The 26,207-nt window shown below is 44.5% G+C and overlaps 1 protein-coding gene across 3 annotated transcripts in view; it reads left to right on the top strand.

The window, feature by feature from the left end:
- The window catches only part of ERI3 (ERI1 exoribonuclease family member 3), a 486,100-nt gene that overhangs the window by 5,475 nt on the left and 454,418 nt on the right, over positions 1-26,207 (top strand). For 2 of the 3 annotated variants that reach the window (XM_033916422.1, XM_033916424.1), the window contains exon 2: positions 19,024-19,063. The exons of the other annotated variant lie outside the window; for it this stretch is intronic. In XM_033916422.1, coding sequence (XP_033772313.1) covers positions 19,024-19,063 — 40 coding nt within the window. The remainder of the gene's footprint in view (positions 1-19,023; positions 19,064-26,207) is intronic. 3 annotated transcript variants of the gene reach the window in all.

Genomic DNA, 26,207 nt, shown 5'->3' with positions numbered 1-26,207 from the left:
CCTTCGATGCTGTCCGTGCCCGTCTTTCAGGACCTACTCCGAGCGATGATCTCGTCGGAGCTGTCCGCTGAAATGGCCCAGCTACAACCGGCCTCGACCTAGACCCCGCATGTGCCAGACCAGCCTGAGCCTCGCGTCGAGCCAATTCGGGGAAAAGTGCGCAAGCTTCGCCGCATCCCATCCTCCTCGGACTCCTCGCCGAGGCGCCCGAGGCGCTCTCCCTCCACAGACCGCCGCGGGGCAAAACATCGTGCTAAAACGACAGAAACCTCGAACCGCCGTACCTCCAAGAAGGCCCAGGGTTCCCCCACTCTACAAGGCCGTTCACCTACACCTCGTACGGGACCGCTGAGGGTGGCAGAGTTATCACTCTTCAACCCGCGCATCCTCCGAACTCCCGATCCGAGGTCTTGGGCTTTCACCGACGGAGTCCGGCTCGAGGTCACCGATTCGACATCGATCGGTACCCCGAACCCCGGCGTCGTCTCCGAGGGGCTCCTCGAGACGTCGGAGATCCACGACCCCGGAACACTTTCTCGGAGCGTGGATCGGAGCAGGAACCTCGATACTCGAGGGAAGCCTCCCCTTCCTTCTCCACCCGACGGAGGTCTCGTTCACCGACCCCGCACGGGGCCTCGGGAACATCCCGCCCATCCTTCTCATGCTTTGTCCAGGACATGGGCCACGCTTTGAATTTAGACCTCCAGTCCGACTCCAGATACTCTAAAGAGTACCTAGCGGAACTGGATATGCCATCACTGCCCAGAGAGTCCCTTCGCTTACCGCCTAACCCGGTACTCCAACAGGCTCTCTTCAGGAACCTGGAGACCCCCTATATGGTCACAGCCGTGCCCTCCAAAATGGAGACCAAGTACCGTACAGTACCCTTTCCAGGATTTGAACAACCACAGCTATCCCACCAGTCGCTGTTAGTAGAATCCTCCTTAAAAAAGGCTTACCCCTCCCGGGTCTCAGCAGCGGTCCCCCCAGGCCGAGAAGGCCGAACCCTAGACAAGTTCGGCAGGAGACTATATCAAAATGCGATGATGGCCTCTAGGGTGCAAAGCTACACTTTCACCTTCACATCCTACCTCAAACACCTCATTGGACTACTGAGAGCCTTTGAGACTGACCTACCGGCCTCCTGCCAAGGAGCGTTTAGCCTGCTTTTGGAATCCCTCTCCAACCTACGCCTCCATCTATTCCACGCGGCCTACGATGGTTTCGAACTCTCCTCCAGAGAGGCAGCCTTTGCTATCGCCATGCGCCGACTAGCTTGGCTACACCTGGTCGACATGGACCCCATCTTACAGGACCGGTTGGCTAACCTCCCCTGCGTGGGAAAAGAACTGTTCGATGACACTATCGAGGCGGCTACAAAACGCCTCTCAGAACACGAACGCTCGTTTGCCTCCCTCGTCCGGCAAAAGCCTAAACCGCCCGCGTCCAGGCCGTTTAGGACCCCTCCGCGCCGCTACCCACAAAAATCCACTCCTGCCTTCTCGCGGCCTCCACCCAGGCGCCCACAAGCCATGCCCAAGTCCCAACCGCCTGCGACTACCAAACCATCCCCGTCCTTTTGATGGGATACGCGGAAGGGGGCGGGCCCCCTCCGCCATAGTCCCAGGCCTCCTTCCCATCAGGGGTCGCCTCAAAGCCTTTTACCCTCGCTGGGAACAAGTCACGTCGGACACATGGGTCCTTGGCGTGATCTCATCAGGATACTCTCTCAACTTTCGGGCCATTCCTCCAGACAACCCCCCAAGGAATTGCCCTCCCAACTGGACGCAGCTACCCATACTCCTCTCCGAAGCTCGAGACCTGCTTCGCCTGAGAGCAGTGGAGGAGGTTCCCCCCGGCCAACGGGGGAAGGGCTTCTACTCCCGTTACTTCCTGGTACCGAAAAAAACGGGAGACCTACGCCCAATACTAGACTTGAGACGCCTCAACAAATTTCTGGTACGGGAAAAATTTCGGATGCTTTCCCTACCGACCCTCTACCTCCTGATCGACGAGGGCGACTGGCTCTGCTCCCTTGATCTGAAGGAGGCGTACACACATGTCCCAGTGCACCCCGCTCACCGCAAGTTCTTGCGTTTCCAGATAGGGGACTGGCACCTACAATACCGTGTCCTCCCCTTCGGCCTAGCATCGTCACCTCGGGTCTTCACCAAGTGCCTTGTGGTGGTCACAGCTACCTTATGCTCCCTGGGCCTTCAGGTATTCCCGTACCTGGACGACTGGCTGATCAAAACCCCGTCCAGGGAAGGGGTTATCTCAGCGACCCAACAGACTATTATCTACCTACAGAGTCTGGGGTTCGAGATAAACTTCCCAAAATCCCAACTACGCCCCTCCCAGTCCCTACAGTTCATCGGGGCCATGCTGGACACGGTTCGCCTCCGTTCCTTCCTCCCCCCTCCGCGTCTAGAGGCGTTAGTAAGTCTGAGTCGAAGGATCTCCCTGCTGACCACGGTATCAGCTCGGCAGATGATGACTCTTCTAGGGCACATGGCCTCCACCGTCCATGTCACACCCTTCGCCCGCCTCCATCTGAGAATCCCTCAATGGACCCTGGCCTCTCAATGGCGTCAAGACCGGGACCCGATCGACCACCCCGTGACAGTGACGTCTTCCTTGCAACGATCGCTCCGCTGGTGGGCCGACTCTTCAAATCTTTCCAAAGGTTTGCTCTTCCTCACCCCACCCCACAGCAAGGTACTCACCACGGACTCGTCGGAGTACGCTTGGGGAGCCCATCTAGACGGCCTACGCACTCAAGGGATGTGGTCAGCAGAGGACCGTCGCTGCCACATCAATGTGCTAGAGCTTCGGGCCATCTATCTCGCAGCTGTAGCTTTTCAACATCTGCTCCACGACCGGGTGGTTCTCATCCGAACCGACAACCAGGTAGCAATGTACTACGTAAACAAACAAGGGGGAACAGGGTCTTGGGCCCTTTGTCGGGAAGCCCTGCGCCTCTGGAAATGGGCAATCTCCAACAACACCTTCCTTCGAGCGGTGTACATACAAGGAGAACAAAACTGTCTGGCGGACAGACTCAGCCGCCTCCTCCAGCCACACGAGTGGTCACTGCACTCTCAGACCCTACGACAGGTGTTCGAAACATGGAGGACGCCTCAAATAGATCTATTCGCATCCCCCCACAACCATAAGCTGCCTCTCTTCTGCTCCCGGATGTACTCCCCGGACCGGCTCGAGGCTGACGCCTTCCTCCTCGACTGGGAGGGAAGGTTTCTGTAAGCGTTTCCGCTGATCCTGCGGACACTGGTCCACCTGAAAACGGTGCAAGCCACCCTGATCCTGATTGCTCCTCGCTGGACACGCCAGCCTTGGTTTCCCCTTCTACTTCAACTCAGTGTCAGAGATCCACTACCTCTGCCTCGGTTTCCCTCTCTACTATCACAGGGTCAGGGTTCGCTGTTACATCCCAATCTTCAATCTCTTCATCTGAATGCTTGGTTTCTTTCCCCCTGACTTCTCTCCCTGTGTCTCAATCAGTCAAGGAGATACTGGAGGCCTCTAGAAAGACCTCGACGAGAACCTGCTACTCCCAAAAGTGGACCAGATTCTCAGCCTGGTGCTCCTCTCACAACCAGGACCCGGTATCGATTCCCGTCCCCCTGGTCCTTGACTATTTACTTCAATTATCTCACTCTGGCCTAAAGACCAACTCCATTCGGGTACACCTCAGTGCGATTGCGGCCTTTCATCAGCCCCTAGAAGGGAAAGCCCTCTCGCTCCATCCCTTAGTCTCTCGCTTCATGAAGGGTCTTCTGAATGTCCACCCTCCTCTCAAACCTCCTCCGGTGGTTTGGGACCTTAACGTGGTTCTGGCTCAACTAATGAAACCCCCATTTGATCCCCTAGACAAATGCCATCCAAAATTCCTCACTTGGAAGGTGATTTTCCTGCTTGCGCTCACTTCCGCTCGGTGGGTTAGTGAGCTACAGGCTCTGGTAGTGGACCCACCCTTCACTGTATTCCATCATGACAAGGTGGTACTCCGCACTCATCCAAAGTTCTTGCCTAAAGTAGTGTCTGATTTCCATCTCAATCAGTCCTTTGTCTTACCTGTGTTTTTCCCCAAGCCCCACTCTCACCCCGGAGAGGTGGCGCTCCACACTCTTGACTGCAAGAGAGCGTTGTCCTTTTACCTCCTACGCACTCAACCACACCGGAAAGTCCCACAATTGTTTTTGTCCTTTGACCCAAACCGGTTAGGTCACCCAGTTTCCAAGCGCACCTTGTCCAACTGGTTGGCCGATTGCATCTCCTTTTGCTACACTCAGGCTGGTCTTGCGCTGCATGGTCGAGTAACGGGACACAAGGTCCGAGCGATGGCAGCCTCCGTAGCATTCCTTAGGTCCACACCTATTGAGGAAATCTGCAAGGCTGCCACGTGGTCTTCGGTTCATTCTTTCACCTCCCACTACTGTCTGGACTCACTGTCCAGGAACGATGGCTGGTTCGGCCAATCGGTTTTGCGAAATCTATTTGCTTAAATTGCCAACTTCCCTCCATCCCTTTCAGTTAGCTTGGAGGTCACCCACATGTGAGAATATCATGCCTGCTTGTCCTGGGATAAAGCACAGTTACTTACCGTAACAGGTGTTATCCAGGGACAGCAGGCATATATTCTCACAACCCGCCCACCTCCCCGAGGTAGGCTTCTTTGCTAGTTAAGTGAACTGGAGACCACGAGGGGATGCGCCCCCTAGTGGAGCAGGAAGGCACGCATGCGTGGAGCAGCAGAGCAAACTTAAATCTTCAATCAAGTTTGCTTGAAAATGCTTCCGCATCTTGGCTCCTTAGATGACGTCACCCACATGTGAGATTATATGCCTGCTGTCCCTGAATAACACCTGTTACGGTAAGTAACTGTGCTTTCTGTGCTACCGATACAGGGCAAGCAGTGGCTTCCCCCATGTCTTTCTCAATAACTTGTCCAAACCTTTCTTAAAACCAACTACGCTATTCGCTCTTACCACATCCTCTGACAACGCGTTCCAGAACTTAACTATTCTCTGAATGAAAAAAATTCCCTCCTATTGTTTTTAAAAGTATTTCCCTGTAACTTCATTGAGTGTCCCCTAGTCTTTGTAATTTTTGACGGAGTGAATAATTGATCCACTTGTACCCGTTCTACTCCACTCAGGATTTTGTAGACTTCAATCATATCTCTTTTCCAGCCTGAAGAGCCCTAACATTTTTAGTCATTTCTGATACGAGGGGAGTTCCATCCTCTTTACCATCTTGGTTCTCTTCTTTGAACCTTTTCTAGCACCACTATATCTTTCTTGAGATAAGAAGACCAGAATTGAATGCAATACTCCAGATGAGGTTGCACCATGGAACGATACAAGGGCATTATAACATTCTTAGTCTTGTTAACCATTCCTTTTTAAATAATTCTTAGCAACCTGTTTGCTTTTTTGGCTGCCGCCACACATTGGGCAGAAGGTTTCATCGTATTGTCAACAATGATACCCAGATCTTTTTCTTGGGTGCTAATCCCCAAGGTGGACCCTAGCATCTGATAACTGTGATTCAGGTTATTCTTCCCAATGTGCATCATTTTGCATTTGTCCATATTAAATTTCATCTGCCATTTGGACGCCCAGTCTTCCAATTTCTTAAGGTCCGCCTGCAATTTTTCACAATCCGCATGTTTTAACAACTTTGAACAGTTTAGTGTCATCTGCAAATTTAATCACCTCACTCGTCATTCCAATTTCCAGATCATTTATAAATAAGGTAAATAGCACCGGTCCCAGTACAGACCCCTGTGGCACTCCACTGTTTACTCTTCTCCATTGAGAAAAATGACCATTTAACCCTACCCTCTGTTTTCTATCCGATAACCAATTCCTAATCCACAACTGAATTTTTGCCTCCTATCCCATGACACTTTAATTTTCTCAGGAGCCTCTTGAGGAACTTTATCAAAAGCTTTCTGAAAATCTAGATACACTATATCAACCAGCTCACCTTTATCCACATGTTTATTCACACCTTCAACGAAATCAAGCAAATTGGTGAGGCAAGATCTCCCTCGGCTGAACCCATGTTTACTCCATCTCATTAAGGGCTCCTTTTACGAAGGTGCGCTAGCGTTTTTAGCGCGCACTAGACTAAAAACTATCACCTGCTCAAGAGGAGGCAGTAGTGGCTAGCGTGCATGGCATTTTAGCACACGCTATTCCGTGCGTTAAGGCCCTAACGCGCCTTTGTAAAAGGAGCCCTAAATCATGTTTGTTTACGTGTTCCACAATTTTATTTTTTAGAATTGTTTCTACCATTTTGCCTGGCACTGAAGTGAGGCTTACCGATCTATAATTTTCCAGATCTCCCCTGGAGCCCTTTTTAAAAATCAGCATAACATTGGCCACCCTCTAATCTTCAGGTACTACAGACGATTTTAGCGACAGGTTACAGATCACTAGGTCTTTTAGTACCCTGGGATGTATACCATCCGGTCCTGGCAATTTATCACTTTTTAACTTGTTGATTTTGCTTAGTACACCTTCCAGATTCACCGAGATTTCTTACAGCTCTTCCACATCATCACCCTTGAAAACCATTTCTGGTTCAGGTAGATCTTTTACATCTTCTTCCGTACAGTTATTTGCCCAGTATCCGGTTTCCAAAAGCAGCCAATCCAGATCACTATTACCTAGGAAAATGGTAAATCCCAAAAGAGTAAAACAGATTCCATACTGCTTATCCCAGGAATAATCATTGGCCTTACACAAGTCCATGTGAATAATAGATTATAGATTAGTCTCTCTGGCACTTTATAAACCTCTTTTTTTTAACCCTGCTACTCTAAAGGCTTTTCCTGTGCTTTCTAGTTACAAATTCCAGAGCTTAATTTATGTGCTGAATGAAGAAATGTTTTCTCTGATTTGTTTTAAATATAGTACTAAAGACCTTCATTGCGTGTTCCTAGTTCTTCTGCTTTTGGAAAATGTAAAAATTTTATAAACCTGTATCATGTTTCCTCTCGTCATCTCTTCTCTAAGCTCTAGTCCTAACTATTTTAGCTCTTCCTCATTCCATCTGCTTTAACTAAAGGGGCAGTCAGGGAAGATAATGCCATAGCAGAGAGATTGAATGAATTATTTGCTTCGGTCTTTATGGAAGAAGATATAAGAGATCTACCTGAACTGGAAATGGTTTTCAAGGGTGATGTGGAGGAACTGGAAGCATACTAAGCCAAATTGACAAGTTGGGGTAGGTAATTCCGGTTCTCGAGAGTCACAGGCAGGTCAGGTTTTCACGATATCCACAATAAATATGCATGAGATAGATTTGCATCTAAAGGAGGCAGTGCATACAAATTCATCTCGTATATATTCTTTGTGGATATCCTGAAAACCTGACCTGCTTTTGGCTCCCGAGGACCGGAATTGCCTACCCTTAAGTTAGTGATAAGTCACTTGGACTGGATAGTGTACATTCCAGGGTACTAAAAGAACGCAAATATGAAATTGCTAATCTACTATTAGTGATCTGCAACCTGTCACTAAAATCATCTGTAGTACCTGAGGTTTGGAGAGTGGCCAGTGTTATACAGATTTTTAAAAAAGAGTTCCAGGGGAGATCCAGGAAATTAGACCGGTAAGCCTGACATTAGTGCCAGACACAATAGGGCCCAAAGTGGTGAACTGGTTTAGAAACTACGGTAATTGATGGACAGATGCCAGAGGGTGGTGGTTAATGGAATTTGCTCGGAGAAGGGAAAGGTGAGTAGTGGAGTGCCTCAAGGATTGGTGCTGGGACCAATTCTGTTCAGTATGTTTGTGAATGACATTGTTGAAGGGTTAGAAGGTAAAGTTAGCCTTTTTACGAATGATACTAAGATTTGTAACGGAGTGGATGCCCCGGAGGGAGTGGAAAACATGAAGAGAGGAATCTGCAAAAGTTAGAAGAATGGTCTAACTTCCTTAGCAACAATAGCAGATGAATCCAGAGACCAATGGGATAGCATACATCTACCAGCAGGTGGAGATAGAGCATATTGAAGATGCAGGAGGTGTGCCAGGCAATAGGACCACCTGTTAATCAGTTTCTCTATCTCTCAGCAGGTGATGGTTGCTATTCACCTAGCTCCTGGATTCTGGCTGTGACTGGGCAAATAATTATCTCTTGTTGAGGTTTCTTTTCAGTGAGACAGGGGTGTCCGGCTGAATGGTGCCTCACCCTCTCTCCAATGATAGAGGGTCTGAATGGGTCTCGATTTTTCTTCTTTTTCTTCACTAAAAAAAAAAAAAAAAGAGACCACAGTGACTATTAAACATTTCTGCCCTCATAGTGCTGAGCAACCGGCATCTCCCGGCACTATCAACAAAGTTGTGAGTATATGTTTTATTTGCACTTCTTTTCTGGTTTCTGGTTGTGGTGGAGCTGCAGGTTCGGTGTGAGTCTACAAAAGGAATATTTTTTTTATCAAACGCTATCTTTTGTAGAGTTGTGGAAATGGTTTAGCGAATGACAAGTAAATTTACATTTGTATGAAGTCTATTCAGTAAAGGCCTTCGAATGTATGGATAGAGCTCCGTTGACGGAACTGGTGCCTTTTTGCGTGTTGAAAGCGCACGCTTGTTTTCATACTCTAGCAGCAGCACCACGGTGGTAGTGGGATTTCTCCCCGATGCGGACTCTGCTTGGCAGTTCCCGTGGCCAGGTGGAGGTGAATATTTGGACGACTCCAGATGTGTTCTTCACATAGCTGGTTCCTGACTGAGTGCAAGAGACGCATGCTTATTTTCCTAAGTTGAGGAGAACAAAGCAGCATTCATTAATTTCTCTCCAGTATTCATTTTAAGCATTTTATACCATGACAGTGGAAAAATATTTTAATGGTTGGCTCCGGGTAGGTTTTTAATGCACTTTTGATAGAGCTGGCTCATTTTGGCATGAAACAGGCATGCGCTTGGGTCTCCTGCGCTAGCAGGAGCACTACAGCATTCACGGGGTTTATTTTGCAGCTGACTTAGATCACTGTATCCCGTGGCTTCCCTGTTTTCGGAGTTCTACGCGTCGGGAGTGTTTCAACAGCTTTTGCCACTGTTGCAGTGATATACCTTGTGTGTGTGTTGCCCCACTTTCTCTACTTGAAAAGACTTAACTACTTTAATCGGGACTGTACCGTTACGCCTCACGGTGCTTAAGAAAGATATTCTGTCCTGTGCTCAGCCTCCCAATCTCGTTTTTTTGCCGTTATGGGTCAGCAGAAGACAAATTGCTGCACAGTGATGTCAGTGGCATGAGAGTACCCTGTGTTTCATACAGGTATCTTGTCTCTCGGGGTCCCTGAAGGGTGAGTCTATTGAGGTTTAGAGGTTTTCTTATTCTTGTGCCTCTGTGCAGCACTGTGTGTGTCTGGTAGCACTATAGACTTGATTCCTGAACGTAGTACGAATAGATTACGAATTGGGGGAGTCTCTAGGGTCATAACGGCACTTCACATCTTTCTGTGGGCAGAACTGTCTTTTCTTTTTCTAGGGTGCCAGGGACTGCAAGTTTCAAAGCTTCTCATACAGATTTCTCAGGTCGCCATCTTCTCATGGCACCTGCTAGACCAGACATGGACAACTCCTGTCCTCGAGGGCCAGAATCCAATCGGGTTTTCAGGATTTTCCCAATGAATATGCATTGAAAGCAGTGCATGCAAATAGATCTTATGCATATTCATTGGGGAAATTCTGAAAACCTGATTGGATTCTGGCCCTCGAGGACCGGAGTTTCCCATGTCTGTGCTAGACAGTCCCTCAAACTGGCAGGAAGAGCTGTGTGGCTCCTTCTAACCAGGGACAAGTTACCTATTCTCCCAAACCCATATAGTAGCAAACGCTATGTGGCGGTTGGAATCATCCCTGAAGCTCTCTTTAGGAATGTAAGCTTTGTCTGATAACAATTATGGTGCAGATTATTTCCCATGGGGTAGTCAATGCAGCTTCTAGATTACGTCTAGTACGTCTTCACTTTAAAGGCAGTAAGTTTTTGGATAACATTGCATGGAGTTAATACTGTTTTCAGAATTCCAACATACTCCATCTTACATCGCAAAGCTGGATTTTTTGTGGGAAAGTGCCTTTCTTCCAGAATTTACAGCTTTCGTCCAGCCATTCCCCGACTATCTGCTCTTCATTCTGAAGGGATCTTCACTTCCTCTGGTAACTCTTTATGCTTTCTCATGATGTCAGGTCAGGGGGCTTTGGGCATTTTTCAGGATGCTTGCAACTTTGAATCTTCCTCCCATTTCAGATTCTTTCTTGGAGTTACCATGTATCGAGCTTCCAAAGATTACGTTCGTGTAAGACCCCTTTTAAGTGTTACTGGTACTCGGGGCAGTAGTTTTAGTTCTTCTGGAATTAAGGGAAGTTATTCCATGTACTTCATAGTGCCTAAGACGGGGGAATTGGTCAGAAGGGAGCTAGATCTCATTCTGGTAAATTAGTTTCTCAGAATTAAACATTTCCGTAGAAAAACTGAGAATATTTACAATTTCCCTATGGACACCGAATTAGCACTATCTTCACTTGGCTCTCATCGAGTGCTATCAGTTTTGGCAGATGCTATTTGGCTTAGCTATGGCTCCACGAACATTTTAGAAAATGAGGGCAGTGATGGCGTTTTGGCATAAACAGGAGATTCAGGTACTTTCTTTCTTAGACAACTACTTGATTCGGATGTCTTCCAGCCAGATCAATTTGTCAGACACAAACGGGTGATTTCTTTTATTTGAACTTCTTTTCTTCAATTCTTTGGATGTGAATCTTCAAATTTCCAAAGAGCGGGGGATGTTGTTCACGTAGGAGAGGAATGTGTTTCTTCCCAGAGACTGGGATGACAGGTTACAGTCTCAGGTTTGCCTTCTTCTTCAGTCGCCAAGAACAAGAGCATGGGATTCTGTACAGGTTCTAGGATCTATGGTGGTGACTCCACTGGGAACTTAGGCTCGCTTTCACGTGAGAATGCCACAGCAGTCGCTTTTGTTATAGTGGTTCCCAGTATCTCAAGGCTCCAATTGTAGTATCTAGTAGGTTCCTCAAGCATCGCTTAATATAATTTGGTGGCTCAGCGAGATTAATCTTTTCAAAGGCATGCCTCACTTTTTGTTGGACTGGTACATAGTCACCAAACAACCCAGGCTGTCGGGTTGGGGGGCTTAGTGCCTTCAATCCTCAGCGTATTAAGAAGAGATTCTGTACTCGTTCATTCTTCTGGACTGAAGCATGGTCGGGCTACCGTTTTAGAAGTTTCAGAATGACAATAAAGGTCTTTTAGGACAGTGTTATGACAGTGGTATTTCTCTACAGCCAGGGAAATACATAATGTACTCAGTTGGCGAGTAAAGTAATGGTTCATCTTCAATAGGTGGAATTTCATTGTTCTCTTCTGTCAGCACATCATTTTACAAGACAGGAAAAGAGTTTAGATAGACTTTCTCACTACAAAATCTGGGCAGGGACCACCTATTGTATGTTAAAATGTACAGCGCTGCTTACCCCTTTCAGCACTTTAGAAATAATAAATACTAGTAGTAGTAGTAAAATCTTCTACATCCTGGATATTGGGAACTATTCACTCAGGCATTCCAGCTCTATGTATAAAGGTGAGATCTCCTAGAGCTAGACCGCATGGCCTCGTCGCGAAATTCAAAGCTTCCTAGCTTCTTCAGCAGACGCAGGGGGTGGCAGTCAGAGGGGGTAGCAGTGTTGCTTCTTTCTTGCCTCTGGTTTCTCATTTTTAAGTGTTTTCCCTGGCTGACGATTGGATGGATTTGCCATCTTAAGCTCGCTTTCAGGGCACATGGCTGCGCCGTCCTTGTTATGCAGATCTGATGAGTCTTTCGACGGCCAAACTGTTGCGATTCCCGGTATCTCCGGATTTACTCACCTAGGGTCCAGTAAACATGAATATTCGTCCTACTTTGGTATTACCACTTAGCTTTGGAAAAGTCATGGCTGATGTGTGATGGCTGATATGCGAAGCAGGTTATTTCTTCTCTTCTCCAGGCAATACAGATGTCTTCACCTGTGGCTTATGCTACTATTTGGAGGCTTTTCCTTTCTTGGGTACTTCTCAGCATTGGCACCCTTCCAGACTTCTATGTGTTATATTCTTTCTTTTTTAGCAGAAATGTATTGCCAAGGGCTTAGCGTTCAATTCCCTTCATCTTCAAGTGGCAATCTTAGCTTGTTACAAGCAGGGCTGTGGAGTCGGTAGATAAATGTTCCGACTCCTCAGTTTTTTGTACTTCAGACTCCGACTCCAGGTACCCTAAATTTCCTCCGACTCCTCGACTCCACAGCACTGGTTAATTTTCAGATCGTTAAAATTGAATGTCAAGTTGAGAGAAATTAGCATTTTCGACACCACCTTCTTTTTGCTTTTAATCAAGGTTCTAAGGCCGCAGAAACTGCTCGCAACATTTGTTCTGTGTATATAGTGGGTGTTATAGCTGAAAGAATCGCTCGTGATTGGTATGCCAAGTTCAAAAATGGAGTCGGTAGATAAATGTTCCGACTCCTCAGTTTTTTGTACTTCAGATTCCGACTCCAGGTACCCGAAATTTCCTCAGACTCCTCGACTCCGACTCCACAGCCCTGGTTACAAGAGCTAGGTATCTCGCTCTTCGCTTACTTCTCAGCTTCTTGTAGTTCAGTTCCTAAAATAATAATAATAATAAATTTATTCTTCTATACCGCCATTACCCAAGAGTTCTAGGCGGTTTACACCATAAGAAACTGAGCAATCAGCGAAGTACATACATGTTTTAAGATTAAAAAACCAAGATTAAAAGTTAGTAAAATAATTACAATATTAAAAAGACCTAATTATGTGATAAATTTGTCAAACAAAGCAGACTTTACTAATTTTCAAAAAGAACAGTAAGACATGGCTTGATGAAGACAAGACATTCACTGAGCCAACATTGTAGTTTGCCTGCCTGAAATGCTAAGGTCCTTTCAAAAAAGTTCTTATATCTGACACCATTTGGCTTAGGATAGGTAAATAAGCTAGAGCTTCTTGTAATCCTTGATGGTCTATAAAATTCAAAGTGAGGGGACAAATAAATTGGAGACTCTCCTGAAATCGGCTTAAAACAAATACAAGAAAACTTAAATAGTATTCTTAGTTCAAACGCTAGCCAATGCAATAATCGATAATATGGACTAATGCGGTCGTTCTTCTTCAGACCAAATATCAATCGAACCGCAGCATTCTGAATTATTCTCAGTCTTCTTAAAATCTTTTGGGAAAATCCCAAATAAATGATGTTACAATAATCCAGAATGGGTAGGATCAATGATTGTACCAGTAATCTAAAAGACACTGGATCAAAGTATTTTTTAATGGTCCCTAATTTCCACAATATGTAGAAACATTTTTGTACTACTAAGTTTGTGTGATTGATCCAAGTCAGTTCGTGGTCAAGTGTGATATCCAGAATTTTTATGGAATTGGTTATTGGATAGACATGTCCATTAAGACAAAGCGATGTTTCTGTTATTTTATCATTGGGGCTGGCTAAAAAATTGTTATTTTTTCCGTATTGAGTTTTAGCCTGAAACTAATAGTCTATTGCTCTATCTGAGATAATATGGGTGATATCTGATTTATGACTTCCACAGTAAACTTGTTTAAAGGAGTACAGTATATTTGTACACCTCTTAAGAAGCCCTGTCCGGAGTACAGTTTTAAGGTACTTCTTTGCAGTTTATAGAAGGCTCCGTTTCAACCTTGTCTTTTGAGGCTCTAAAAGGCTGTGACATTGAATACGGTGTTTCTTGTAGCCATGGCTTCAGCTAAGGTTTTCTTAGTTGCAGGCCTTGTACGGCGGTGATTCTTATTTATGATTTACAAATTCTGGGGTGTTAGTTCATACACTACCACAATTTCTTTTTTTCTTTTTTAATTTATAAGTTTTTTTTCAATTTACATATCAAGTATTCACTTGTACAGAAAGTAAGTTAGTCAAGTTATGACTTTCATTGGAAAAATAAATCACATTACCATTTAACATGATTTTATAACAAAGAAGAAGAAAAAAAATATATATATATGGCTAACTCAACTCAAGTCCACAAATTATAGATCCAAGATTACATAAAGGCGAATAAAGGAAAATATAAATCTATGTAGCAGGATAGACTACAGAAAGAGCTGAGATTGGAGCGTATTTTATAACTATAGAGCGCTTGTTTTTACTTCATCCAGTCGAGAGAGAGCCAAAAAAGCAGTTAACTGTTGAGATTCAAAGAAAACATATTTAACTGAGTGGTGGCATATGATACACTTGCAAGGGTGTCTCAAATAGAATGTTGCTCCCAAAGCAATGACCCCAGGTCTCAAAAGAAGAAATTATCGACGACGTTTCTGAGTTTCTCTTGAAAGATCAGGAAACATTTGAATTTTGCATCCAAGAAACTCTTTGTTTGTTTTTAAAAAAGAGCCTCAATAACCACATTTTATCAATTGAAAGAGCTACAGTTAGTATCAATGTAGAAGGTACCGCTATTTCTTTATCTGACGTTTCTAAAATTTCTGATACATTCAGTGGTTGAACAGATATTTTATCCTGTAATTGAGTCCCATTTTTATTTGGTAAATAGTACACTTGTGTAAGTGGTGGTAAGGTTTCCTCCGAGACTTGCAAAATTTCCACCAGATATCTCCTAAGCATTTCCCTAGGAGTTATCATTGTTAATCTGGGGAAATTAATTAGTCTCAGATTATTATTTCGTGAATTGTTTTCAAGTATCTCTAATTTTTTCCTAAGACTAAGATTATCCTTGATTAGGGACTCCTGTACTTGTTTAACCAATAGTAAATCTTGGTCATGCTTTTGAATTGATAATTTGGTAACAGTCAGATCTTCTCTTAAATCCTTAAGCTCTTTAGTATGTTGTATCAATTTATTTTCAATGTATTGGAAATTGGGACTAATAGTTTTTGAAAAGTTTGCAATTAAATCCCATAAGGACTCCAGGGTCACTTGTGGAGGCTTTTCCAAAATTGTAAACTTTTGCTGAGTGAAAAAATGATCACCCTCTGAAGAAAGTTCTTAGCTTTGCTCTGGCTGATTTTCTTCACCTCCCGTTACTGTTTTAGTCCCGGAATCTCCTACAGATGCTCCTTGAACTGGGAGTTCTGTCTCCACACTCTCCAGAATCTCACTGGCCGCCTCTGGGGAAAGAACTCCCCCATCTCAGGAAAGAATGGGGAGGGGAGCTTTTCTTCACTGAGTTCCTTAAAAGTGCATAGCATTCTCCGCAATCTGTAGGTTTCTAATGACTTTAGTCGTTTAGATCACCTCTTTGTATTCTTCAAGGGACACGACAAACTTATGGCAGCGTCCAAAGCCTCCATCGCTGGAAGGGTCCAGGAGGACATTCTTTACGCTTACTTGATGGCAGGGAAGCAGTTGGTGGAAGAACTTCATGATCATTCAGCCAGAGCGATGGCTACTTCTTGGGCTCAGTCCAGAGGTTTTTTACTTGGCGGAGTTTTGTCATGTGGCTACCTGGTCTTCCAAGAATACTTTATCTCAGCATTACCGGTTGGATGTGGGGGCGCATGTGGAGGCTGCGTTTAGTGCTTCGGTTGTTGCCGAGGTGGCGTTTGCTTCCCACCCAGTTTGAGGATTGCTTTGCTACATCCCTTTGGTCTCTGGATTCATCTGCTGCTGTTGCTAAGGAAGGAAAAATTATATTCTTACCTGCTAATTTTCTTTCCTACTTGTATTTTTATACTTTGTATGTGTGTATTTTGGTTAAAGTGAGGGTTGTGTTGATGTGATTTGTATGTTAAATGTAATGTATTATTTTGTATGTAAAATTGTTACTCGCCCTGGATAAGGGCAGGAGATAAATAAACAAACAAAGAAGTCTACAAAATCCTGAGTGGTGTAGAATGAGTAAAAGTGAATCTTTTTTTTTTTTTTTCTCCCAGAAATTACAAAGAGTAGGGGCACTCAAAGTTACAGGGAAATATGTTTAAAACCAATAGGAGGAAATACCGTATTTTTCGCTCCATAAGACGCACCGGACCTTAAGACGCACCCACCTGTAGAGGAGGAAAAACCAAGAAAAAAAAATTTGGTTCAGAATTTTTTTCTTTGTTTTTCCTCATTTACACATAGGTATGTCTGGTGCTGGGAAGCCTGCAGCCCGAAACAACCTGCAGTCCAAAGCCCGAAGCTGTCCGCAGTTCCCCCTCCCCCGAACCCCGTACCTTTTTAAAGTGGATGGCTGCCTCTTTGCATAGCGAAGCACAATGCTCACCTCCTCTGCATCTTCCTCTTCCTCACTGTGCCTCCTCTCTGGGCCGGTTCTCTGCTTCCTGCCCACCATTCACGCCTGGATCACGGTGCCCTAGGGGTCGTGTCAAAGAAGCCTTGAGCTTGGCAGGGGATTGTGTCCGGTCCTTTGGTTTCCTCTCTCCTGTCTCTCCATTTGGCTCACACTCCCCTGTGGTTCGCTCTGATTTCCTGTCCTCTGTGCCCTTTTCTGAATTCAGAGCTACCAGATCTGCTCCAGTTCCTGGCCTTCTCCCTCTAGACGAAATGCTGGCTCTCCATCGTCCTCATCCCCCGCTGTGCTGTGATTCTTGTTGCCCAGCTTGTCGTCCATCGGCTCTCCACCTAGTCCTGTTGTCTCCTCCTCGCCAGAATCTCCTGCTAACAATTTAGCATCCAATGCTTCCTGCAGCCACTGTGTCAACTCAGCCTTCAGCCCGCTGCAGTCTAGGCCCTGACGCTGGAGCTCGGCCGCAGGTTGGCTACCTTTAGCTTCTGGGTGTCCAGCGTGCGCATAGCCACTGCCTGTTCCCCCCTCAATGCGTGTGGGCGCACTCACATGCAAAAATTACAAATGCTAGAGGGATGGGGGCGGGGAAGGTAAGCGTGTGCTGCTGCCGTTAAACCACCCAATCACAGCCAATCATACTCAATTGCAGCCAGTTGTGGTGCAGGAGCAAGCGTTGTGCATCACTCTGCAAAGAGGCAGCCATCCAGCAGGAGACCGCGCTTGACCACCGCTACTTTAAAAAGGTACTGGGGGGAGGGGGGCGCACGCAGTGTATTCGGTCCATAAGAAGCACCCCCTTTTTGGGGGTGGAAAAAGTGTGTCTTATGGTCCGAAAAATACAGTATTTTTTTTTTTCATGCAGAGAATAGTTAAGCTCTGTCTGGAACGCATTGCCAGAGGTTGTGGTAAGAGCGGATAGCATAGTTGGTTTTAAGAAAGGTTTGGACAATTTCCTGGAGGAAAAGTCCATAGACAGACATGGGGGAAGCAAGCCACTTCTTGCCCTGGATCGATAACATGGAATGCTGCTGCTATTTGGGTTTTTGCCAGGTACTTGTGACCTGGATTGGCAAATATGGAAACTGGATACTGGGGTAGATGGATTTTTGGTCTGACTCGGTATGTCTTATGCTAGTCTTATGTTTTCCTCCTCTGTGTCTTTTCTAATTCAGCTATATCTTTATTTGTACACAGCATTTGAGGCGTGGTCACACCATAAAGCAATCTAAAGGCATAAATATGGTATTCTCTATTCCTTTCCTTATATTCCATTTGTTTCCTGCTTCTGTACACTGAGCAGAGGATTTCAACTTATCAATTACACTTTTTCCTGGGTATTCCTTCAACTATAGTTTGGGTTGCTGTTGAGCTGCTTCACTTTCTGTTTACTCACATTAAATTTCATCTGCCATTTGGATGTCTATTTTGAGTCTTGTAAGATTTTGCAATTTATCAGCAAATTTGATCACTTCATTCATTATTCCTGTTTCCAGGTCATTGATAAGTACCATGTTAAAAAAGCAGCAATCAGCGTTTTCTAACTTTTAACCAGTTCCCAGTCCACCACAGAGCATTGCCTTCTATCCCATTGATATTAAATTTCCTTGCAAGTCTCTCGTAAGTTAGTTTGTCAAACGCTTTCTGAAAATCCAGATACACCATATCAACTGGCTAATCTTTGTTCACACCTGATTGATGAGGCAGGGTTTCCCTTGGCTTGATCCATGCCTATGCATGTGTTTAGTAATTCTGCTCTTAGCCTGTACCATTTTGCCCAGCAGTGATGTAAGGCTCCCTGGTCTATAGTTTCTGAGTTACTTCCTGAACCTTGGTGTTTGTTGTTCATCCAGAGGAATATAGCCTAAGAAAGTGCGAACTTCCATTATCAGTCAGCTGCCCCTAAAAGAACTCACTTTATGGGCAGACTGGATGAACTGTTCAGGTCTTTATCTGCCGTCATTTACTATGTTACTATGTTATAAAACAAAGCCTGTGCACAGCCTTTCTAAGCCTATGACAGTTTCCTATGTACTTGATTTACTGGTCAAAATCACTATTTCACACGTAGTGCACAGAGAAAATGGGATGTTTTCTTTTTATGCTTATATATAATATAGACATTAGTAACTCAGATTCTTGAACAATGTGGACATGTACTGCAAAAGAACTCATCCAGAGAGACTCTGAGCTGGTCATTTGGGGGGCCTGTATTCAAAAGGATTAAATCTGCCCAGTTAAATCCCACTGACTAAACTGACACCCAATATTCAGTAGCTTTTAAATGGCTAGTGCTTCTAATCCTGTATATCCATTAACTGGCCATCCCTTATGGATAGGTTTGGGGCAGACTGGGGGTAGAGTTAGGGCAGAATAGTAACTTAGCCAGTTAGTGGTGATTTTTGGTCTGCCAACTGGGTAAGTAACCATAAAACAGCTGTTGTGACTTCATGTGGTGAGTTAACCGGCCACAGTCTTAATATCAATTAGTGCCCGGTTAACATCTGGGTTGGTGGACATACCCAGATACTCAATGCTGGGAGCTGTGTGTGCCCCAGCATTGACTATCTGAGGTTAGTTTAGTCTGCAGCTGAAGCTACTTACCACTGCTGGCTAAATATTGACCCCTTGGTTTTTAGTGTGCAGGAACTGAGACCTGATTCATGAAGCTTTTTTCCCTTAGATGCAGAACGGGCGAAGAACTTCGGTGAATCAAACTCCAGGTGTGTGCAAAAGTATGCGATAAACCAAGCAGACCTGAGCTGAAAGTCACAGGACAACCTCGTTTGTGTCTAAAAGGTTTCAGTTTTACACGGTGCCATCTAATGCCATATTGGAGAAATCCACGCGCTTTTTTGTACCTTATCTAGGTGTCTTCTCTGTTTAACCAATTTGGCAAATGTGGTTTCATACAACACTGAAACCTCAGAGTGCCTTAAATTACAAAGTAGTCTGAAACCACAAATATCTGTTGTAGTTCTTGTTTCTTTAAAAAAAAAAAAAAAAAAAAAGTTGTTTAAAGTACATGCATAGGTATTGCAGCATTGTGCTGGCATCAAGGTATATACCCCAATAACCTTTATGCTGGCAAGTTTGCTATTGGCTGTCCTTCTGTATTTCTAATTGGAGGAGAGTGTGGCTACAACCTCAGCACCCTGAGGTGGTAGGTTCAAACCCTGCACGGCTCCCTGTGACCCTGGGCAAGTCACTTAATCCTCCACTGTCTCAGGTACATTAGATAGATTGTGAACCCACCGGGACAGACGGGGAAAATGCTTGAAGTACCTGTATGGAAACCGCTTTGAGTGTGATTGTAAAAGTACAAAAAGGCTATATACAGGTCCCAATCCCTTTCCCTGATTGGCCTTTGGGGTAGAACTTCCCCAGCCATCACTATGGGCTCCTTTTACTAAGGTGTGCTAGTGGTTTTAGCGCACGCTACAGTACCTCATGCGTTAAACGCTAATACCTTCATAGAGCTTGTGTTAGTATTTTTCGTTTAGCGTGTGGTTAGCATGCGCTACAAATGCTAGCGCACCTTGGTAAAAGGAGCCCTATGTCTTTCAAAATTTACATCCTTTGCTGGGTTATTTTATGAGTGAGGATAATGCCATTTCCCACTAATTTAGAAGCAAAGTTAGTTTTGGGACTATTTCAGCAATTGCCTTTTGTTTTAAGCATCTACCTTTAGGCATGAGTTTGCTTGTGAACAATTTTATTAAAAAGCAAGAACTGAAGTGTTTTAAAGCATTGCCACTGTTTTCAATAAGTCATCAAGGCAGAGGGACATGGAAATACTGGTCCCTGATCAAATTCCTACTTCTGTGGCTCACGGTACAGCCTCTGTCCTAGTGCAGTTTATTCTAAAATTAGTAGGCTCTGGAAGTTAGTGGGAACATCATTATTTAATGTCTATATGAATTCTTTGGGTGAAATGCTAGATAGGCTGGCTAGTTTTCTTTCATATTCCAATGACATTTTTATTTTGAATCCTGTGTTTTAATTTATGAAGAAAGTATCCAAGTTTTGAAATGTAGTCAGCTGGTAGATAATTGGACTTTAAACAATTATTTGAGATTAAATGACCAAAAAAACTAGAAATGTACGTTTTGGTGAATATTTTAACTTGAATATTAGCTTCGATCTCGGGTGAGTTTCTGCATATTGAGATAGCATCTAGAGTCTTGCATTTCTAATGTAAATTTTGCATCTAAGATGACACCCAAGTCAATGATTTGGTTAAGAGGTTGTTTTAAGTTCTGTCAATTATGAGCTATAAGATCTTTGTTTTAAGTTCTGCTATTGTACTACCTCAGATTACTGCAATGGTATTTCTGTTTAGCTTTGTTGCAAATTGCAGTTCCTTCAAAATACCTCTGTCGGATTGATTTTTGGGATGGGTAGATGTGACAGGGCTTCCCTTTTGCTAAGAAACCTTCTTCAGCTGTCTGTGGAACAATATATTTAAAATCTTTGAACAGATTATGTTCAGTTGGTCTCATTTGAAGTTAGAATTTTTCATGTATTTATGTCAATTGTCAATTCTCATTTTAAAGCAACCTTAAAACTAGGATAACTTACAATGGACATTCATTCAAAATCAATTCTAGAGCATTCTTTTTTTCCCCACAGGGTGCATAAGCCATTTCTATTCAGAATAGGTAAATTCAGTCTTTTTCAGAAAAAGCATTAAAATGTAACTTTTTCTCTGATTTGGATTAATACAGTACATTTTTTTAAAAATGTTTGATTATTGTTCTCTCCTGTTATAGAATATTTCTTGACTCTATTAAGGAATCAAGCAATAGAATAGAGGTGAAGTGAAACGAATTCTGCTCTGCTCTTTAACGGGCATTGCTTTTACTACTTAAAACTATTAGAGGTGGGAAAGCCAGCGAGGGAACCATGAGAGCGAGGAAATAATGCAGCTGTAGCGTGAGGTAAGGGTTCTCAGCCCGTCTGTGCTACTGCTGGCTCTGCCTGACCCAGAAACAGGAAGATACATCGGGCAGAGCCAGCAGCAGCATACACATGCTGACGCTGACACCAACACCACAGCCTCTTTCAGACCTAGAGAAAAAGTGGGCCCAGACATGAGCAGAAGATAGGACATTACAATCAGATCTCTTAATTGGCGTTAATCACGTTGATGCATTAAGGCTCCCTTTTACAAAGCCACATTAGGCTGCTTTATTACCGGCTGTGGCGGTATTAGCTCCGATGCTCATAGATTCCTATGAGCGTTGGAGCTAATACCGCCGTGGCCAGCGATAAAAAAAAAAAAAAGCTTAATGTGGCTTCATAAAAGGGGGGAGGGGGGAAATTTGCAGTCTAGTTATATTTCTTGGGAATATAAAAAATGGTATGAATGCAGATAAATCCTCTGGGCAGATTTGAGTGTCTTTCACGAATATTGGATATATGGAATTTCCAGTGTAAGTTGGATTGTAGAAAGAGTCAATCATTTTTCTCAGCTTTGCCTCCTGGTCTCCCTGGGCTGTACCTTCTCTCTTCAGTCTTAACTTCTACAAGCAAGTTCTTTTCCTCTTCTCTGCACTAAATTTGTTATTTTGGGGTATTAATCTGATCTTTGTTAAGGCTTTCTTGTGCTAAGAGGCTCCCAGTAGTCCTGGGACAGCTCGGCCAGGCCAACAGAGCAGTTAACAATAATAAAACAAAATAATAGGAGAAGCAGTTTACAATAATAATATAGAAATTATAAAACCAGAAGCAGATTTAGGAAAGTTTAAACCAGGAGAAACCACATGTCTCAAGAATCTATACTATACACCATGGGTAAAGATTTTATTCCATTATTTACTATACAGTATTCTGTAATTCTGACTAAAGTGCTGTGGATAATTATTTGCACAGTCCATCCAGTCTGCCCAACATGTTAGCCAGAACCATATCTGCCACTATGTGCAAGTTATGCTCTTGGAGGATTAAAAACTGGCATCGTAAATGGGGCAGTTGGCAATTGGCCTCCATGTCAACCACATATAGACAAAGATATATATGATATAATTGTGAAACATAGTACAATATCATGCCAATGGGTGGAAGTTTTTATTATTGTGGCTGTATTCACATTCATTAGCAATACATGATTAAACATGTTCTGTAACCTACCGCTAAAATCATCCATAGTACCTGAAGATTGGAGGGTTACAGGGGTGATGTGAGAAACTACATACCAGTAAGTCCGACTTCAGAGTCTGGCAAAATAGTGGAAACTTATTATAAAAAATAAAAATTACAGAACACAGACAAGCATGAGGAAGGGCTGTGGTTCATTGGTTGAGCTACTGCCTCTACATCCAGAGGTTGAGATCAAATCCCAGTCTTGCTCCTTGTGACCCTGGGCAAGTCACTTAATTCTTCAGTTCCCACCAGTTTGAAAGTCGGCTTTGAAATTCCAAAGCAACAAAAAGGCGGTATGCAAGTCCCCATTCCGTTTCCCCTTTCCCTTAATGGTCAGCATGAGTTCAGCCAAGGGAGGTCTTTCCTCACCAGTTTGCTTCCTTTCTTTGAAGGTATGAATAAGGTTGAGCTGGTTGATGTAGTGTATCTAGATTTTAGAAAGCTTTTCATAAAATTCCTCATGAGACTCCTGAGAAAATTACCGTAGTCATGCGATAGGAGGCAATGTTGTGTTGTGGATTAGGAATTGGTTATTGGACAGAAAACAGAGGACAGAGTTAAATGACCATTTTCTCAACGAGGGTAAATAGTAGCGTGCCACAGGGAACTTTATTGGGACCAGTGCTATTTAACTTATTAATAAATGATCTGGAAATGGGAATGACAAGTGAGGTGATTAAATTTGCAGATGACACAAAACTATTCAAAGTTGTTAAACATATGGGGATTATGAAAAATTGCAGGAAGACCTTAGGAAATTGGGAGACTGGGCATCGAAATGGCAGATGAAATTTAATGTAGACAAATGCAAAGTGATGCACATTGGGAAGAATAATCCAGTGTGACAGGCACTTTATTCCTGAACCTTCGGGTAGTCAACCCCTTCTCGCAAGAAGTCTCGTAGAGAGCCTCATTACATGCTTTTACTCTGCCTCCCATCCCTCTGGGCTGTCCTCCTATTTCTCAGATGTGTACAAGTGAGATGATAGGAGGAGTCTCTCTTTTCTGCTCATGTTTATTTTTCAATTAAATTTTGTTTTTTTGCTTACCATTTGTGAGATTTTTCGGTGCTGCAGAGGATCCTAATCTTGGGGCATCTCTAGCTGCGAGAGAGCGCAGACTCAGGTCGACGGTGTCCTTCTAAGGGGCAGACTGCTTTACAGTGCACCCACTTGGACAGCCTGCATTAACAGTTTGGGGGCTCAGGGACCGATTTCTTAGGATCAAGGCTTGCCCCAGGCTTGAGCGCAGACTGAGTGGCTCTGGCAGTTTTTCCAGGATTGGGGACGACTGCTTGCTTTCCTTCCTCTGTCTGTGTGTACAAGGTCAGGTGGGGGTTGATGTCTCCAGCCGGTTCGTTGGGCCTGAGAGGAAGTCTGAAGAGGCGAGGAATTCAGATTCCAGGCTTATTGAGGCAGTTCTCCCTGTAAGCTGTCTGCAGTCTTAGCACTTGCAGCTCCCAGCACACACCGTGGCACAGTAACATAACATAGTAAATGATGGCAGATAAAGACCTGAATGGTCCATCCAGTCTGCCAATAAGTTATACTGACAGCCTGAATAACAAAATTGGGGAGGGGGGTTCTTGGGCTAGAGTCGGGGTCTCCCACATCTCGCATCCCAAAATTGCTCATTTTTGGACCCCAATGTAGCTCCCTGGGCCGTTTTTGGCGCTAAAGTTCCTGCTGTGTTGGCCATCTTGGATTTCCCAATTTGAAAATAAAAGCATCTGCCTCAAAACACCTTGGATTTTGCTCCAGAACAGGTGTGATGAACTTCTTGGGCCAGGATACCTTGAATTCATGCCAGATTTGTGGTGAATGACTGGCAGAAGATTGTCCATGTTCCACGGGGCACTGGCTTAGCCTCTTCTAGACCCTCAGAGGATCTTAGTGCCCAGATGGTATGAGGATCAGGAATAAAGTCCAGGTTCGAGCTGGGGAGCAGTGCAAGTGTGTCCCCAGTTAAGCCATGCTGTGCATCTGCCGCAAAACCCCAGAAAGGAGCTTGCTAACATCTGCAGGGGCTGTCTGGAAGTCTTGGACAGGGCTTTCCCCTGAATTCATCAATATGATGTTTGAAGTTTACATAAGGGCCACATGGAACCCTGGGGTATCACGGCCATGCTGCTGCCGGGGGTTTCCCCCGCAGAGAGTGCAATTCCCCAGCAACAGTGCCATGTGCAAGACAGGGGGAGGTCCAATCTGAGGAAGACTAGGGTGAAGAGGGCTCTGTATCAATGCCTTTACTCTCCTAGTCAGGGTCCTCTGTAGCAGGAGATGCTGCTTTATCTCTAGGGGGGCCGGATCTGAATCTGGTGGAGGTCCTTGATTTTGGAGAGGGATGACTGTGCTTTTGGAGGTGATCATGGAATCCCTCCAGGAATTAAAGATAGAGGCTCTGCGCAGTGCTCACGTATGAGCAGCACAAAAGCACCGACCACCTGTTTTTCCCTCTCATCGAGATAGTTCAAAAATGCTAACAGACCATTATGGAGGGTCGCAGAGGGGCCCCTTTGGGTGGTCAAAACCATGGCAAAGCTCTATATGATGGATGCTGAATTTAACCAGCTCTTTGTTCCACCAAAAGTGGGTTTCCTGTTGGTGCAGGAGTGTACCTCCTTCCCAGTGAAGGTGGTGTGGTATTAAAGGATGCCCAGGACCGCAGGCTGAATTTGGTTCATAAGAAGCTCTTTGCAACCGCAGTGGCATCCTCTGTCGCCTGAGCTTGCCACTCCAAGTTGTGCTGTGATCTGGAGGCAATAGCTGGGAGGGATCACCAGTTTTTAATGTCTGGAGTGGATTATGTAGCTGATGCTTTATGATCTTTTCAGAGTCTTGAGCAAAATGTCTGCTTATTCCATTTCTGCCCAAAGAATGATAATCTAATCTAAGATTTATATACTGTATCATCTCCTGAAGTAGGGGATCAGTCAATGGGCAGGGGATTCCTCTTCCAAGATGACCTTGAGTAAATTACGATTTCAATGGCATTTACTCTTTGGGAAAGGTCTGGATGATCTTTTGGCCAGTGTTCAGGATCACAAGCTGAAGTCTTTACTGGATAGTGGCCTCAAACACCTAGGAGGGTCAGGTCACAGTAATTTTCAAACTTTCAGGTGCTATCACCAGTTCTTGGGAGGGCCTGCACGCCAGAGATTATTTCAAATCTGCAGACAAAGATTTGGAGGAACCAGGCTCTCCCATTCTTTAGGATCCCGCTCCGCAACAGCTCTTAAGAAGCAGTTAGGATGCCTAACCTCCACACATCAGAGGGAGGTTATCGACCTATTGGAGATCGTGGGTGGAGATCACTAAAGATTGCTAGATGCTGGATATTATTCAGAAGCTTATATAAGCTTGAGTTCTTTTTGCCCCTCCTGGACTCTTCTGGACTCTCTGACTGGGAAGCTGAAAAAAGCAGTCAAAGTCTGAGCAACAGTGCAAAGGTTGCTGGACCTGGAAGCCATATCGGAGGAAGACTCAGGCTCTGTAAATACTCGGTATACTTCATAGTAACATAGTAACATAGTAGATGACGGCAGATAAAGACCCAAATGGTCCATCCAGTCTGCCCAACCTGATTCAATTTAAATTATTATTATTATTATTTTTTTTTTTTTCTTCTTAGCTATTTCTGGGCGAGAATCCAAAGCTTTACCCGGTACTGTGCATGGGTTCCAACTGCCGAAATCTCTGTTAAGACTTACTCCAGCCCATCTAC

This window comes from Geotrypetes seraphini, chromosome 12 (genome assembly GCF_902459505.1).
Source record: "Geotrypetes seraphini chromosome 12, aGeoSer1.1, whole genome shotgun sequence".
Classification (NCBI taxonomy): domain Eukaryota; kingdom Metazoa; phylum Chordata; class Amphibia; order Gymnophiona; family Dermophiidae; genus Geotrypetes; species Geotrypetes seraphini.
Note: the sequence above shows the minus strand (reverse complement) of the source record. Positions and strands in the feature narration are given on the sequence as shown.